This window comes from Simochromis diagramma, unplaced genomic scaffold (genome assembly GCF_900408965.1).
Source record: "Simochromis diagramma unplaced genomic scaffold, fSimDia1.1 OVJJ01000421.1, whole genome shotgun sequence".
NCBI lineage: Eukaryota > Metazoa > Chordata > Actinopteri > Cichliformes > Cichlidae > Simochromis > Simochromis diagramma.
The window spans coordinates 9,394,724-9,411,554 of NW_024387250.1; the positions used below are offsets into that span (position 1 = coordinate 9,394,724).

General features: G+C 38.0%; 1 protein-coding gene across 2 annotated transcripts in view; it reads left to right on the forward strand.

Annotated features, from left to right (window-relative positions):
- The window catches only part of rgs7a (regulator of G protein signaling 7a), a 51,006-nt gene extending 34,430 nt beyond the window's left edge, over nt 1–16,576 (forward strand). Inside the window, exons 5-18 of one of the 2 annotated variants that reach the window (XM_040001076.1) lie at nt 4,318–4,424; nt 6,201–6,252; nt 7,241–7,305; nt 7,634–7,710; nt 7,931–8,012; nt 9,753–9,827; nt 9,984–10,082; nt 10,310–10,371; nt 10,754–10,864; nt 10,966–11,091; nt 14,091–14,277; nt 14,587–14,676; nt 15,829–15,865; nt 16,109–16,576. In XM_040001076.1, coding sequence (XP_039857010.1) covers nt 4,318–4,424; nt 6,201–6,252; nt 7,241–7,305; nt 7,634–7,710; nt 7,931–8,012; nt 9,753–9,827; nt 9,984–10,082; nt 10,310–10,371; nt 10,754–10,864; nt 10,966–11,091; nt 14,091–14,277; nt 14,587–14,676; nt 15,829–15,849 — 1,154 coding nt within the window. In that variant the 3' untranslated portion in view covers nt 15,850–15,865; nt 16,109–16,576. The remainder of the gene's footprint in view (nt 1–4,317; nt 4,425–6,200; nt 6,253–7,240; nt 7,306–7,633; nt 7,711–7,930; nt 8,013–9,752; nt 9,828–9,983; nt 10,083–10,309; nt 10,372–10,753; nt 10,865–10,965; nt 11,092–14,090; nt 14,278–14,586; nt 14,677–15,828; nt 15,866–16,108) is intronic. The other variant, XM_040001077.1, reaches the window with a different exon arrangement.
- Nucleotides 16,577–16,831: the final 255 nt, after the last annotated feature.

Here is a 16,831-nt window from a genome sequence, read left to right on the forward strand (position 1 = left end):
CAAAGCACCAGCTAAACATGGTTATAGTCCCTGGAGAGGATACAAAGCATCTGCTGATGCCTATGGGTCAAAAGACTTGAGGCAGTGTTTGACTGCAATGGATTTTCCACACTATATTAAATTTATAGCAAAGGGTTTTTAATGCTTTGACCCACTTTGATTACAGGTTCAAAAGTAATCCACTTGCTTGCTGGCTGTACATCTGTGGTAAAAGAGAAAACACAAACAACCTGCAGCAAATTCAGTATAAGTGAAATTCACTAAAATGTCATTTAAAACATCCAATATTGCTGCCAAAACACCTCTGAAACAGACCTGGGCAGGCAGGGCCTCCTTGAATCCCACTTGTTCATGATGAGGGTCTGGTCAGGGAGGGTGGAGGTGGTTGCACACTTTGGGCTCTTTGTTGCTGTGGGTATGCAACAATGCTTCCGTGGATTGTGCATATTAAAGTAACAACATGTAAATACCAGGGCCCAATGTTTTTTTTGTACTGGAACGAAATGATCAATGCTACACATGTCACCTGTCAGTGGTTTCAGTATTGTGGCTGATAAGTGCACGGTTTTAAAAATGAAGTTTTGTTATAGCCTACAGCTCACGGAGATGAAACCCACATTGTTTGTTATGTTCAAAATTGCCAAAAGCATAATGGGAACCATGCTGGGAAAATCTCAAAATAAATTCATCCCAAAGGGAGGAAGAAAATCAAGTGAGAGTATTTATGAAACGACATATTCCCTGTTGGTACTATTGATACACTCTGTGCTATGACTTAACTTTGCTATATTATCCTTTTGATTAGGTCATAAGGGTCACAAAAATGTAATCAGCTCCAGTGAGTGTGGTCTGCTGCTCTTCTGACCTCTGACCTGCTTATGAATGAATCATTAATGGCATTAAACAGGCCTTGAGTGTGGTCAAATAAAATAGACTTGTGTTGTAGCTGAAATGAATTATATGACTCTATAAAGCTTTTAAATATACATCAAGTCTATAAACTGTAGATTAATTATCTAATACATTAAAATGAAAATAAAAAACACGTATAAATACAATGACAAACAATTGATCACAATATACACTGTATAAATTAATCTTGTTTAGTAGGTCACTGTGGGGATATTCTAACCATATAAATACACACATCACAGTCACCGGACCACAACAGAGCATCAAGACAAATCAGTCAAGTTGTCAGGGAGTGTGCACCTGCGTGTTATTAAAGGTGTGAATTACATATGAAGGAGCATCTAATCTGCTCAGTGGAACAGGGAACAGTAAAGTGACCTCTGAGGGAGGACATGTGGCTCATCAGAACAGCGGGAAGAGGGTGCCTAAGGTTCTGATTAAAGATCCTGGTCTTCTCTGTCAACCTTCTTCAAACCTCCTTCTCATCAGGCTCAAGAGTCACTCCTGCAGTAGAGCACTAGAGACAAGTTTTTCAGCCTACTGAAATCACCCATTTGCACACTTCTGTGCTGACATACACATGAATACAGTTTATACCTCCATTGTTTGTGGGACAGTGTTATTTTACTAATCCTTGTATTAGTTCAGTTGTGCATGAATCCATTGAGTGCTCCTCCTCGAATGATTGAAAGTGTGTATTTAATTGACTTAAAATACATATTTACTTTAATTGAAATTGACTTTATGTAAAAGCACTTTGGTGTGCTAGTCTTTTAATTCACTGCTTTCGGGGCTGAGCCTCCTGACACTATGTATTTAAGCACATTTGAGTAACTTAGATTAAAAATAAATTCTTTATTCAGATCTTAGACTTTTATAATCTTTGTTTTTCCTATGAAATATTAAATAGTTTTAACTTTAATGAAGCCATATAAGAGCCTTTTCTGAGAATTATTTACTTTCCTTCCACAATTTCTAAGAGAGACACTGTTTCACTTCAGCAGCTCATACGTTATGATCCACAAATACAAAATCTTTGTGTTTGTCTTTAGATAAAGCTCAGGTGGAAAAGTACTCCCACACTCCACATGGCAGGGCTCCAAACTAGTGGGGTTTTGGCACATAACTGGTAATATGATGAAATCAAAGGGTGTTTTCTCTCTGGACTGTAAGCCTGGCCTTTTTTGACAGTTTGACTAATTCTAATCCAAGGTCTAGTCACCTATAAAGCTTATGTTATGTTAAAAGGAAGCCAGAAGCTCCCTTGCTGCCGGGACTTAACTTTATACAGTAGAATCCTGTCAGAAAAACTAGAAATAAATAAGATTGGTTATGTTTTAATGCATGAAAAACCTTCATTTGATTGAACTGACATTTTCAGATTTATTCTTTTTTCCTAATAACACTGCGCACTGTTTGCAAAAGCTTAGATGAAATAAATCTGCACCGCACACATATTTTGTGTGCATTTTCACCTTTGTGTGGATTTTTCAACAGACTCAAATGAGAACAAATTAACTCAGTTGCTGAAATATAAGAGACATCAAGCTCTAATTGCATGTCCACGAGGTCATTTTTCATGCTGTGCTGACCTTATTGCCATCTGACATTCATTCTGTCTTAGATAAATACCCAAACAAACATTCTGTATAAAGGTTAAGTAAAGAAATTCAGGAATAACTTGATTTTTCCATGTAGTAAATGTTAATTCCGCTATTATGTTAAATATATCACTTTCTCCTTTAGAGTTTATATATAGCCGATACAGAGGGAGGGATTTGTTTATAAGTAAACAGGTTTAAATAACTTATGAGTCATAATTTATTAATAAAAGGAGCCCAGTCGCAGACAAACACATGCATACACATAAACATCCTGACCTCTGAAAGCGGTGACAACCACCTCAGTGACAAAGAAAAAGCCAATCTATATTTATCACTCACTCACAAACACCCAGTGTGTGTGTTAGAGTGAGAAAGCAGACATGTGCATATTTTATGGACGCATACAGTAAGCTCCTGCTGTAGCGTTCGTAGCTCTGGCAATTTAGACAATGTTAAACATTTCTATCTTTTCATCTCTCACTTTATTCGTGTGTTAGGACAGCTTACTTGGCAGAAACAGTCAAGGGCAACACTGTATGAAAAACTATTCATAATGAACTAAATACGGCAGTATCAAAAGAAAGCCATCAGCCCAAAACACAAACTGTGACTGATAGATGTCGACACCACAAAGGACTTACAGGTTTAGAACAGCAGGGAGGAACTGATGGCAGATGATACACACTTGATGTTGATTACATGTTTTCATTATCTGATGGCTTTAAATCAGGGACAGTCAGCCATGTGCTGTGGAGTGCCAGAGGTAAGCAGGTTTTCACTCCAGCTAAGCACAACATTGATTTGACTGATGAGTTACACTTCTCGAGCTTAAGGTGGGCTAATCAGTGAGACCTCCTGCAGAGCTGTTTGGATGCAATGGAGGTCTTTCTATCTCTGTGTGATAGCAGTGCAGAGTGTAGTAAAGCAACTGCTCCTAGTTTATGTTCATTTTAGCAATATTGCGAAGGATGAATTTGCACCTTGGGATGAACGGTGAATAAAGTTAATTAGCTGGGGATACAAATAAAAAGAAAAACACATGCTGAGCCAATATCTGTGATGAGGAGGTATTGATTGCAGCGTAATCAGAGAATCTTCTTTTTAATGAAAAACTGAGATCTCCAAGCAGGTTTACCTTTAATGCCTCGGTATAATTAAATAAAGCAAATAAATTAGAATTTAAATTAAAGCAAGCGTTTGACATTTTTAAAAATGTGTTTTTCTAGTATGCATTTAAAACTTAAATGGAAGGCTAAAACCAACAGCTGGATAGCTTAGTTTAGTGTGAGACCCACTAAATAGAGACACATCTAGCCCATCCTTATCCATTGTTAAGCTCAACCAGCAGTGTATTTAAAACTCACCACAGTACATTTACTATCATGCCTTAGTCTGTTATGTCTTTGGACAAAATGTGCAAACAATGTATATGTGAATTTTTTATGATTTGAACAATAAAAAAAAAAGATCTTGTTGTTTTTTTATTTGACGCTACTATTTGGCTGTTGTGTGACTGTCATCATATCGTCTACCCAAAGGAAAGAAAATTATATCTCGTTTCCTTCACAGAAATCTTAACAGTCATCTCAACAGTGTTGTGAAGCTTGCTATGATGCTCTTTGTTTAGAAACACAATCTCATTACTGCATTTCTTGGCAAAAACATGCTGCTACTAGTGTTTATGTTTTATGTGCATGAAAGCACATTAACATGTGCTGGTATCTGGTACTACTGGGAAAAAAACTGGAAAAAAGGAGCGCATCAAGATGTAAATAGTCTTTTTATCTGTGTTTTCTCCCAGTGGAGGCTCTTCATCTGGGAACTCTGATGGCTGCACATGGTTACTTCTTCCCCATCTCTGACCACGTCCTCACTCTCAAAGACGATGGCACTTTCTATAGGTTTCAGGTAAGAATGTTAATGTTTAATTCCTCATTATATTGAATGATTTTATTTTTATTATACATCTGTCCAACTCTGTCAGCATTGCTTAATCAAGGGAATATTTAATCCTATTTTTTAAATATTTAACATTTTAAGTTTGCTAGAGTCAAGGACTTTTAGAGTCAATAGATTATTCTGTTCTTTCTTTTCATCCACTTTTTGATTAGGGCCATCAAATACTGTGAACAGAAGGTGTTGCAATTCATTAATTAATTAAAAATGAGGAAACTGGACAAAAGAAGTGGCAGGGTGGAAAATATTCACTGCAGATGAAAAGTATTTGAAAGTCATCATGTTCGTCTTTAAGAAATAGGGAAAAAAATCCAACAAAGGCCGGACACAGAACCTGGGAGATGCATGTGGCTGTCAAGAAGCAATTTTAAGGAAAGGAGACAGAGAAAAAGATGGATGCATGCCAAATTACACAAGAACTAAAAATCACTGGCAACATGTCTCATAGAGCAATGAATCCAAATTTGCATTTCAGAGAGTGGTGTTGGAGATCTTGTCGAAATTGATGGAATTATGAACGCAGAAAAGTACTTTCAGATTTTATCGGTCTGGAAAGAAGCTTTGACTTTGACTATGTTATTTAGCATGACAGTGATCCTAAATACACAGTCCCAATAGAGTAAAAGAATATCTGGATAAAAAACACACACAATGGAACACTATCAGTCATGGATTGGCCTCTTCATAGCCCGGACCGCAAGATTAGTGAAGCAGTGTGGAATCATCTTCACAGAGAACATAACAAAAGGAAGCCAAGATCCAAAGAGCTTTGAATATCCTTCAAGAAGTCTGGAAACCTATTCCTGAAGACTACTCAAATAAATTACAAGAGTGCTTGCCTATAAGAGTTTAAGCTGTTTTAAAGGATAAATGCCACACCAAATACTGAATTTAAGCTCATTAGCACTGTACAAAAATATTTTTTCTTGCTATACTGTATTTCCATGTATGTTTTCTCATTTTGCTAAACCACTGCACTCGTTTTCCTAGAAGAATATAAAAAATGAGGGGTGGCTAAGATCCTTGCACAGTGCTATACGCAGATCGTTTTAATAAAAAGTCATGTTAAATGATAACATTTATGCAGGATGGCAGCAAAAGAACAAAAAAATTATTTCGAATGATGTTTCAAATCATTTATTGGAGTTGAAATAAAATGTTCATTCCCATATGAAGCATGAAGTATACTTAGTTCAATTACATATGAAGTAAGTAAACCAGGAGGTCCTGAACACAATTCATACTAGTTCATGAATGGGGAGGGGAGGGCTCCATTCAAGAACTAGTACTCCAAACATCAATACACAGACTGACAGTTTTAGTGATTTTCCACCAAGTGAGTTCCCCCAAGTGTGCTGCACAGCAACTAACAAGAGTAAATCAATGCCTAAGGCTGTTTGTGTTAGTACCCTTTACTTTGCCTTTTGTATGTAATCACGTTTCATCTGGTGCCGGTCCATACAATGCTGCCCAAGGAGGGCGAGCTCTCATGCTGGTCTGCTCTAAGCACTCTCTGAAAGAAGCTTATGTGCTTTAGACATTATGCCAAACCCATTATACAACAAAATATTTTATTGTGACAGATGCAGGGCTGGGACCACATGCCCACCCAAAGTAACATAGCAGTACACTTTGATTTCGAAGCACCATGTGGTTAGTTGTACATTATCAAAGATGCAAGGTCTTTTTTTTAAGTTTTGTTTCTTAATGACTCGTTTTTCCCTTCAGACTCCGTACTTTTGGCCATCAAACTGCTGGGAACCAGAAAACACAGACTATGGTGAGAGCCATTCTGTTGTAGTCATATTTGAACTTCCACTGTGTATGTGCGTGTTTGTGTGTGTATAGAGAAGACTAATGAGACAGGCTGTTTGTATATCGCATAAACTGTAGCTGACATGTTATTAATGCTGATTTTTACAGAGGTTAAAAAGATGAAACGCAAGTGTTGCAACTGTGTCTCCATGTTAGATGTGATAAAAAGGATCAGATTTAGTTTTTAGTCAAACGCTTGGCCAACAGTTAGAATCAGGTAATGCTTTCTATTTTACACATTTATTTTTTTCAGTGTTTTCCAACTAAAGTTAATTGTGTCTACCTCAGTCATACTCTGACTGAGGCAGTCTGATTACTGTGAAGGAAAACAGGAATGCCTTGATATGCATGCACCTGTTGTGCACAGTTGGCTGAGCATTTTAATGGTGATACAGGGATGAGCTTTTCATTGTTACAGCCAAGTAGAGTGGAGATAAAGCTTTCATAATGCCAAAAATGGGTTGCTGAATAGCTGCATCCTTGCAGGTCTTTCATTTGTTGTTTGAATTGTAGAAGGGGAAAGGGGCTAATGCTCACAGTGGGAATAATCCTGGGAGTGTTAGAGGAAGTCAGTGTCTCAGATGCAGCAACTGATTCACTTGAATGATGCCCCTTAATGAAAACACTCTAATGGCATAATGAAGCTTGCACATTATGGTCAGTTAACAAAGAGATGAAGGGATGATGATAGTACAGGAAGACATCAAAAGTCAGGCGTGCACACACCTTCAAACACACAAGCGCCAGCAGTTGCAGCACACACACACACACACACACACACACACACACACACACACACACACACATCATAGTAAATGACCTTTGTGATTTGCAGTCCAGTCTAAATGTGCAGTTGAGAGGATTAACTGAATCAACGCAGGGCCACTTAAGGCTGTTAAAACGAAGCTGAGATCCTGTTCTCCCTTTATTACCATTCTCTTTGTCTCTCTCAGCTGTTTACCTCTGCAAAAGAACAATGCAAAATAAAGCACGTCTGGAGCTTGCAGACTATGAAGCGGTAAGTGAAGAAGGTCTTTTAGTGTCAGCACTCCTTTCTATCTGTGCTCTTCCTGTATTAGCACTGCTTTCTTACCTTTTGGTTCATACTGACAGTAACAACATTTGTTTTTCCATGTGTCGTTGTATAATTTGCAGCTCTCTTTCAACAAAGCTATTAAATGAATCACTGGTTTAGTCATTATCTGCGTCTTTTTCTTTCATATCAGAGCAGGAGTCATTAAAGATTGTATCCAGTTGTGCACTGTACACAGCATGCGCGATAAACATAATCAGCCTGGATTCCTACAAAGCTTAGTTTTCCTGCTTCTTCTTTGTTTTACTTACAGGAGAGCTTAGCAAGGCTACAGAGAGCTTTCGCCAGGAAATGGGAGTTCATTTTTATGCAAGCAGAAGCACAAGCAAAGTAGGTTTCTATAAGAACCACACACGCATTGAGCCATTATAAGTGAGTTCTCTTACAGCCTCGTTATGTCGTGATTAAACGTCCCTGTAATTACCAGTGCACAACTTCACAGATGGATTGCACATTAAACATGTGATGAAGTAAATGGCTCATAAATGTTTTAGATTAATCTACACACTCTGTCAGAACTGTTCCCTGAATTCTATCTTTTCCCTCCCAGAGTGGACAAGAAAAGAGACAAAATTGAGAGAAAAATTCTTGACAGTCAGGAAAGAGCATTCTGGGACGTGCACAGACCAGTGGTGAGTAAAATTATGATGGTATTGTCATAATCACCTCTGCTGTTACTAATAGCATTGTTTTGCTGACTTTACTAGCATCATCCTACTAGTTCTCGTAAAAGTGAATAATGCTGAAATAATTATTTCACACTGACCACAGTCTAAAAGAACAATTACCCAGAATGGTACATTTAGTTTTTGTGAGTTATGTATTGTCTTTTTTATAGATATCACATAACACTGTGATTAATAAATTGTTTCATAAATGTTATGCAATTATAAGCTTTAAGCACTTAATAGATGACAGAATTTATATATGAGCTTTACATGGTTCCTGTAACATTTAAAGAGTGTAAATAGCTGAACGCTCTGCAAATACCCCGGCGTGTATTTGCCTTGGCCATACACATGAAATGCCACATCAATAACTGTCACAACACATCAGCTTCACCGCTGCTCTTTACCTTGTTCCTGCACACTTGCTTAGCATTAGCATTTAGTTTCCCCTTGAGGTTTAAGGGTCTCCTCTGCTGTATTCCTGAAAGCCACTGCTCCACGGTTAATTGGGAAATAACAAGTTCAATTTATGCGTCCTCGGAGCAACATAATCAATATTAATTCAAATTTCACAGTGACACCATCAAGCTCTGTTCTTCTGGAAGAAACCTAGATTAGACTACTTGCTCAATCAGCCAGTATTTGCACTCTAAGATTCAAATTTCCTGCTGGTTTCCATGTTTTCCTAGAATTGGCACATTCCATGTTTAATTAACCAGCATCTGACACATTGTCCTTGAGACTTCCAGCAAATCCAGCTCATTCTCACTTCCAACTTGTCACATACTGATGCTTGGTCAGGACCCGCAGGCATCACATTTTAACGCACATAGTATCCTTTAGCATCATTTTCAAAGTGCGGGGTACTTGGTGAGATTTTAAGATGCCCCTGTCTGAGTTAGATGACATGAGACTGCAGGAAAATGTCCTCTGTTGGTGTTGTCTCTATTGTGGACTATGTAACCTTGGCAAAGAAACGAAGCTTGCTGCAGATGTGAAAGATTTGCAATGGGAACTGGGGAGAATTTGTTGGCTAAGCGTATTTGAAAAATGACACAATACTGAGGAAAAGTTTTAGGTAGGTGAGAAAAAATGCTGTAAACAAAGAATGCTTTCAAAAATGGAAGTGTTAATCATTTATTTTAATCATCATGAACAAAAGAGAAAGGTAAATCAAATCAATATTTGGTGTGGCCACCCTTTGCCTTCAAAACAGTTCTTCACACAGTTTTCGAAAGAAAACAGAAGAAGAAAGCAGGTTGTTCCAAAACTTTCGGAGAACTAACCACAGATTTTCTGTGGATGTAGGCTTCTTCACATCCTTCTGTCTCTTCATGTAATCCCAGACACACTTGATGAAGTTGAGATCAGGGCTCTGTGGGGGCCATACCATCACTTCCACCACTTCTTTTTCCTTTTGAAGATAGTTGGCTGTAGTTTGGGGTCGTTGTCCTGCTGCAGGACACATTTGGGGCCAATAAACAATCATTTATATTTCTGAATGCATCCTTTGTTTCACACCTGCCTAAAACTTTTGCACAGTACTGACACCTTTACTAATTGTGGCATTGAGCTAGAGTACACTGTGATATAGAGTACATAACTGTGTTCTAAGAGTCTAAGCTCAAGGAAGAGTATAATCAGCTAAAATTGTAACCACAAGCTGGATTTCTCATGATTTCCTGATTTTCATTTTTTTCACAGCCTGGATGTGTCAATACAACAGAAGTTGACATAAAGAAGTCCTCAAGAATGAAAAATCCCCACAAAACTAGAAAGGTACTTAAGAGCTTTCTACTCTTACCTGATTATTATGTTACTTATTTGTATGTATATATTACAAGTATGAATGCAAACAGTTTCATATTGCCATGCTTTGCTTGTTTGCAGCATTAAGGCTACTTATATTGATGCTTACGTTTTTGATTTTATTAGTCTGTGTATGGGCTGCAGAATGATATCCGTACCCACAGCCCAACCCACACCCCAGCTCCAGAGGCCAAGCAGCCTACAGAAGAAGAACTGCAGGAACAGGTTAGACCTACAGGTGGCAGTAGAGGATTTGTGATTTTTGTCAATGATAGTGCTCCAATTGGATTTGGTATTTTACTACAGCTGTCTTATTTCTGTATCCAATTAATTGCACTGACCACCTTTTAAATATAAAGCATAACTTGAAATGTCATATCAGTATGACTGAAAATGAATGAATGAATTCATGGAGACTGCTGTCTACTCATTGTTCCCCGCTGTGGTTTCAGATCACCTTTTGGCAATTGCAATTAGACAGGCATCGACTGAAAATGTCCAAAGTGGCAGAGAGGTGAGCGATGTTCTTTGTGTCTTTATTCAGTTTAGCCATCGATCTGTTTATTGAGCCTTTAAACAGCCTAACACAGCTGGGAATTAAGAACTAAGATGACCTTGAGCAGTGTTTAAGCCCAGACAATGCCTTCAGCTGTCATCAGAGTACAGAGATCCAGATACCTGATCCTGTACAAAGTGTCTGTTTGTCATTCCTTTCTAAAAAGAGAGATGTGTTCAGGAAAGACTTCTAAATCCTTGTGTCCAAGTAGTGAGCCAATCCCTCTTGTCAAACTCTACATTTCATTTAATTTATAGTATTTGCTCCCAAGGGAATTTACCTTCTCTTTCTGTCAGGTAAAGCTAACAAATAAACCACCCATTCTTGTTTTAAAAAACAGTTTGTTGGGCTATACGGAGCAGTATCTTGAATACGACCCCTTCCTCACGCCACCAGACCCATCTAACCCTTGGATCTCAGATGACACCACACTCTGGGAGCTTGAAGCCAGGTGGGTACAGAAAACCACAAATGCTAAACGTTATTCCCAAGTGTTTCTATAGCACATATTGATCTGTGAAATCGTGTTGTACTTTTTGTGTCCTCCTCCAGTAAGGAGCCAGGCCAGCAGAGGGTAAAGAGGTGGGCTTTTGGCATTGACGAGGTTCTCAAAGATCCTGTTGGGAGAGAGCAGTTCCTAAAGTTCCTGGAGTCTGAGTTCAGCTCAGAGAATCTCAGGTACATCATGAAAAAGTTCTTTCTATAGAGCAGCATGCCCATATACAGTACATACATTATACCAGTATTGCACTGTCTACCATATTACATTAGAAATGTCCTCATCTTAGCTGAAATATTAATATAAATATAAAATATATTAACATGTTTGACTGGATGTTAAAGCACTTTGTATCACAGCCGACCATGAGTAAAAAAATATTAAACAGCTGCTTTACCACCGTTGCTCTGCATTCAGTGAAACATTTATAGCATCTGTCTATAACTATCCAAAATTTAGATATGGTTGTCATCCAAGGGCAGCTACTTTACTTAAAGATCAACAGTTGTGGAAGGAGTACTAAGAAGATACAAAAAGATAATAATGCATCAGCAGTTCAGTGTAGCTGGTTGAGATAGATTTTATGTTAACAATGATAAAAATATATCATTTGGAATTTAATCAAAGTTTGTTATAATTTATAAAATGAACCGGTGCTTGATATTGAGTCTAAATCTCCAAAGCAACCAGAAACTACTTCTGTGAAAAGAAATGATTTGACTCTGCAGTGTAGCCTAGTATAAAAATAATAATACCTCAAAAACACACTCGCTGGCCACTTTTGTAGGTATACCATAATCGCTTAAGCGCTCATAAACTCAAACATGTGATGAGCCATTCACAAGACAACAACTTAAGGTATGTACACACTGCTGATTGGAATTCAGAAAAAAATGTGATTTAAGTGCCTTTGAACGTGGCGTGGTTGTTGGGACCAGACAGGCTGGTCTGAGTATTTCACAAACTGTTGATTTTCCTGCACAGCCATCTGTAGGGTTTACGAAGAGTGGCCTGAAAAAGAAAAAAAATCCAGTGAGCCAAAGGTTAAGATTTGTTTGTTGATGCCACAGGTCTGGGGAGAATGGCCACACTGCTTCCACAGAAAAAGAAAGGAACAGTAACTCAAATACTCACTTGTTATAACCAAATTACGCTGCAAATGGGCAGCAACATCAGAGGACCACACCGGCTGCCCTTCCTGTCAGCTAAGAACAGGAAACTGAGATTACATATCAAACAGGCTGACCAAAATTGCACAGTAGAAGATTGGAAAAATATTCTCTGGTTTGATAAGAATAAGGTGTAAACAATATGAAAGTGTGAATTCATCCTGCCTTGTAGGATGAATTCACTGCACGCTGTGTTGCGGGAGTATTTTCTTGGCACACTTTGGCCCCCTTAGTATCAATTGATCATTGTTTAAAACTACAGCTGACCTGACCGTCATGGCCATCCCTTTATGACCACAGCACACCCATCTTCTGATGGCTGCTGCCAGCAGGATAACGCACCATGTGACAAAACTAAAATGACCTCAAAGTGGTTTCTTGAACTCAGTCAGCCTCCTGAGTCACCAGGTCACAATCCAACAGAGCACCTTTGGGATGTGACTGAATAGGAGATTCACGTCATGAATGTGCAGCCGACAAATCTGTAGGAACGCTTTGATGCTATCATGTCAATATAGACCAAAATCTCTGAGATATGTTGTCAGCACTGTGTTGAATCTGTGCCACAAAATGTTAAGCCAGTTGTAAAGGTAAAACATGTAGGTTGGGCCTAGTCTGAACTCATGATCCCACATGGGTCCATAAAATGGGAATATATGAATAAATTTGCTGCCATGAGTGACGGTTGAGAATGATCTCCTTCTCTAGCTGCACATACATTAAAAGTAATAAGAAACACAGGAATCACAAAGTACATGTCAATATGATTATCCTGAGATGAATCTTTCTTTGATGGTAGACATGATCAATAACGACTTGAGTGGCTTTTTACTGGGTGTACAAATGACTCATAATAATAGGTGCATTTTCATATCAGCAGCAACATGTTGTTACTGTGATTGCTATTACTGGAGTCAATACTTCTTCCCCTGTGTAAGGCATTTTGGAGAGTAATTATAAAATGTGTATAGTAATGGTAATGTTTTCAAAGCAGGGATAGCTGGTGGGTGCATCACTTAAAATATACACACTGTCACAGTGGGCAGAATATCAGAGCCACATACAAGCAGCTAAATGTAGTGTAATCGTGTGCAGAGTGGCTCCTTTGCTCCCTACATGCTTGATTTGTTGCTGCCCAAAGTTAATAATTAGGTCAGTTTAATTAAACTCTCAGTTTTTACTCTCCTGGAAATTAACACGTCCACCACTAGCAAGCACGCAAGCACTGTCATTCATAAATATTTTAACCTCTATCCACCTGGGGTTTTTAAATTAAAATGGTTTCCTGCTGATATAATTTCCACTTTTACAATCTGTCTCTGTTGAAGTCTCCCCGAAAAGTTCAGAAATCCATTATAGTCCAGTCACATTCATTAACACGTGTTACATTTTCTTTCTTTTGTGTGATGACAGAATGATGGAGCAAATTCATTAATATAAAAGGTAAAAACTGGAAAAGGGGTGCCCTCAAAGGAATTACCAACTTATTATTGAAGATGATTTTTTTAAACTAATGCCTAGATACCAAACGCTGCAGATGTCATGGTTTTAATCATCTGACAACGTAGTGCACATTACGCCAAATTAGGGTCTCGAGTTAAAATACCATTTGACTCCACATGAGCATTTGGTCAGCTGAGTTGCATACTCATCTGCTTCTATTGCAAACAATGACTTTCTGAGACGGTCCAATGACACATTTTTAAATTACCCCAAGGATGATTTTTTGCCTTGTATTCCTTAATTTATAACTCAGTAATACTTTAAAAAAAAGCAAACAAATAAGTAAAAAATTGTCACTGCATATCTGACGAAATACACACTGATACAAACCGATCTATCACAAGCTAATATCTGCCAATAGTCCAATAAAACAAAATTAGTTGACCAGGCTCAGTTGTCTGCGGTCACAACGGACAGCATGCAAAATTAGTCCATTGTGGAATTGATGTGGACTGCGAGTAATTATCTCTTCATTGGTTTGAAGTAGTTGTGACTTTGGTTTGCAGGTTCTGGCTAGCAGTCCAGGAACTAAAGAAGCGTCCAATTAGAGAAGTTCCAACCCGAGTCCAGGAGATCTGGCAAGAGTTTTTGGCCCCAGGGGCACCCAGTGCCATCAATGTGGATTCAAAGAGCTACGACAAAACCACCCAGAATGTCAAAGATCCTGGACGCTACGCCTTCGAGGATGCACAGGTGAATGGTTGCCCAAAAGGAAATGATGAAGAGATATTAAATAATAGCCACAGCTGTTTAGTTTGTGTTGCACAATATAGAGAGGAATAGGAACATTCAGCCTGTCACTGGGACTTGGACAGTGATCAAACTAGTGCTGAGTGTAGCTGACAGACCAATGAGATATTTACTCTTAGCAGTTTACAAACCACAGTCTTGGGGATCAGTGAAAGATTTTTTTTGATTTGGTTTTAGTACAAGTGTTATTTGTGTCTGACTTCATACTCATGCTTTTGTTCATCATTCTCACATTATGTGTTTCTTCACCAGGAACACATCTACAAGTTGATGAAGAGTGATTCTTACAGCCGTTTCATCCGTTCCAGTGCCTACCAGGAATTACTACAGGCCAAGAAGAAGGTAACAAAATCAAATAAACCATAAAGCTTGGCTAAAAACATTTGATAAATTAGTTAGTGAGAAAATAAGACGAGAGAAGTACATGTAGATGACATTACGTGACACCCTATTTGGATTTGAACTGACTCTGCTGACTTGCTGATGCTGAAATAAGCCCTTCTAGCAACCAAAGTCACACCTTTTCAAAGTCTGTTAAATTACATTTTATCCCATTCCCAGTAATCCCCTTGCATAAAAACAAGTCTGCAACTTGCTTTTACACTTACCTGTAGTATCATACAGTGTATTCTGCTACAGGAATAATGTTGATATTTATTTGTTCACTAAGGAACAAAAATCAAGAAATTGACAATTATATTGTTATTGACTTATCACAGTAAAGTTAACTCAGCAGCAGACAGATTTGGAACAATACAGGAATCGCAGTGGATTTGGATTTCCCATGCTTTATTGCTTTAGCAGCCTGGTGCATTTCAGACTCCAAGTAGCTTCTTGAAATTACATATTTGTTTTTAGACAAAATATGCTGTTAAATTCAGTTGTTAAGTCTATGTCTCCCAAACCAAAGTGCAAACCAGTTCAAACCAAAAAAAGTTGCAAATAAAATCGGACCGCTGCAAACAATAATAGGCAAAGCGGATTTGTACAATATATTAATGGAGTCTCTTTCAGGTGTATTTGATGGAGGAGCTGATCAGGACTCTTGTCAGGCTTGTAGAAACTCTTATGAATACAGAAAAATGGGATGTCATACCATGCAGAATATTTCAGCATTACACAAGCGCATCCACGTGGTTAAAAACCTACCCTGTCTCACACCTCCTACTCTTTATCAGCCCATCTATCTGGCAAATAAAATTTCTGTATTGTATTAATGTTTTTTTTTTTTTTTAAAGAAAAAAACTGTTAAACCTACATCAATTTTGGGGCATATGTTGTGTTAGTTCTTCTTTTTGATTGAATATGATGTGAAAGTAGTATGTTTTACATGATGGCAGAATATTCTTTTTTATGCCAGCTAAAATTAAACGAAGCCTGCATATTTTGTTGATCTAGCTCATGGATTCTTACATATGTGTAATTTGTTTAGTGACCTATGAATCCACAAACTAAAGTCACCTCAAATATGTGGGGTTTTTTTTGTCTCAACAGAAAAGTAAGAACTTATTCTGAAGGGTCTTACTCCCAGGTAATGTCCAATGATACCATATCATCTTCATGTACTACATTTGGTTGTTGTTATTTAATTCTTGTCAGCATGTTGTGATTGCTACTCTACTTAAATGTTGTGCTAAATTCTACCATTGAATGCAATACAAAATGTGCAATTCCTGCACTAAGTGTGTTGTTAAAATACTGTGTATTTCTTCTTCCCTTCTTCCACCTTATTCCCTATTTTCATTCTTTTCTGTCTTCTTATCTCTTCTCCCAGCGCAGGGGAAACCACTGGCATCCAAGAGGTTGACCAGTTGTGTGCCATCATGCTAAAATCAATGCCAACTCTCTCTCTCTGGGACACGGAGAGGGGAACCATTTCATCTCTTCATCATCATTGTCTGTCATCTGCTCTTGGCCCAGCCGGATGATGAGCCAAGCCTTCTGTTCATCTGTTGTCCACAGGATGTTGCATGTCCATGGAGGGGATGTTCCTTCTTCTCTCTCCACTTTCAATACCTGATATATTTCCAGTATTCTCAGAAAGGAGGCACTGCTGGACTTGAGGGGACACTGACAGACAGTCAAGATGAAAAAATAAAAAAATGACACTGAAGAAAGTTATACCCAGTGTTCCAGTTCTTTCCATCATAAATGCTGGATCGGAACCTCCCTCCTGTCTCTCACTTCCAGCTGAAACAAATGATGTCAGAGAGAAAAAAAAAACAAAAAACAAAAAACAAAAGAAAAAAATGTAGAAAAATATAAAATGACAGCTTAAACTGATAAATCTAACCAATGTCATTGCTTTACATGATCTGAGATCACAGATACTTTGTCACGCTATGGGAAGTGTTGTGCAGAATGAATATACAATATATATATACATATATATATTATGATTAATATTATTATTTATGGTGCATTTATTTTTGCTTTGCATTATTTTATTGCACTACAAATAACTAGCACATATGATTTTCATTGCTCCTGTAAAGTC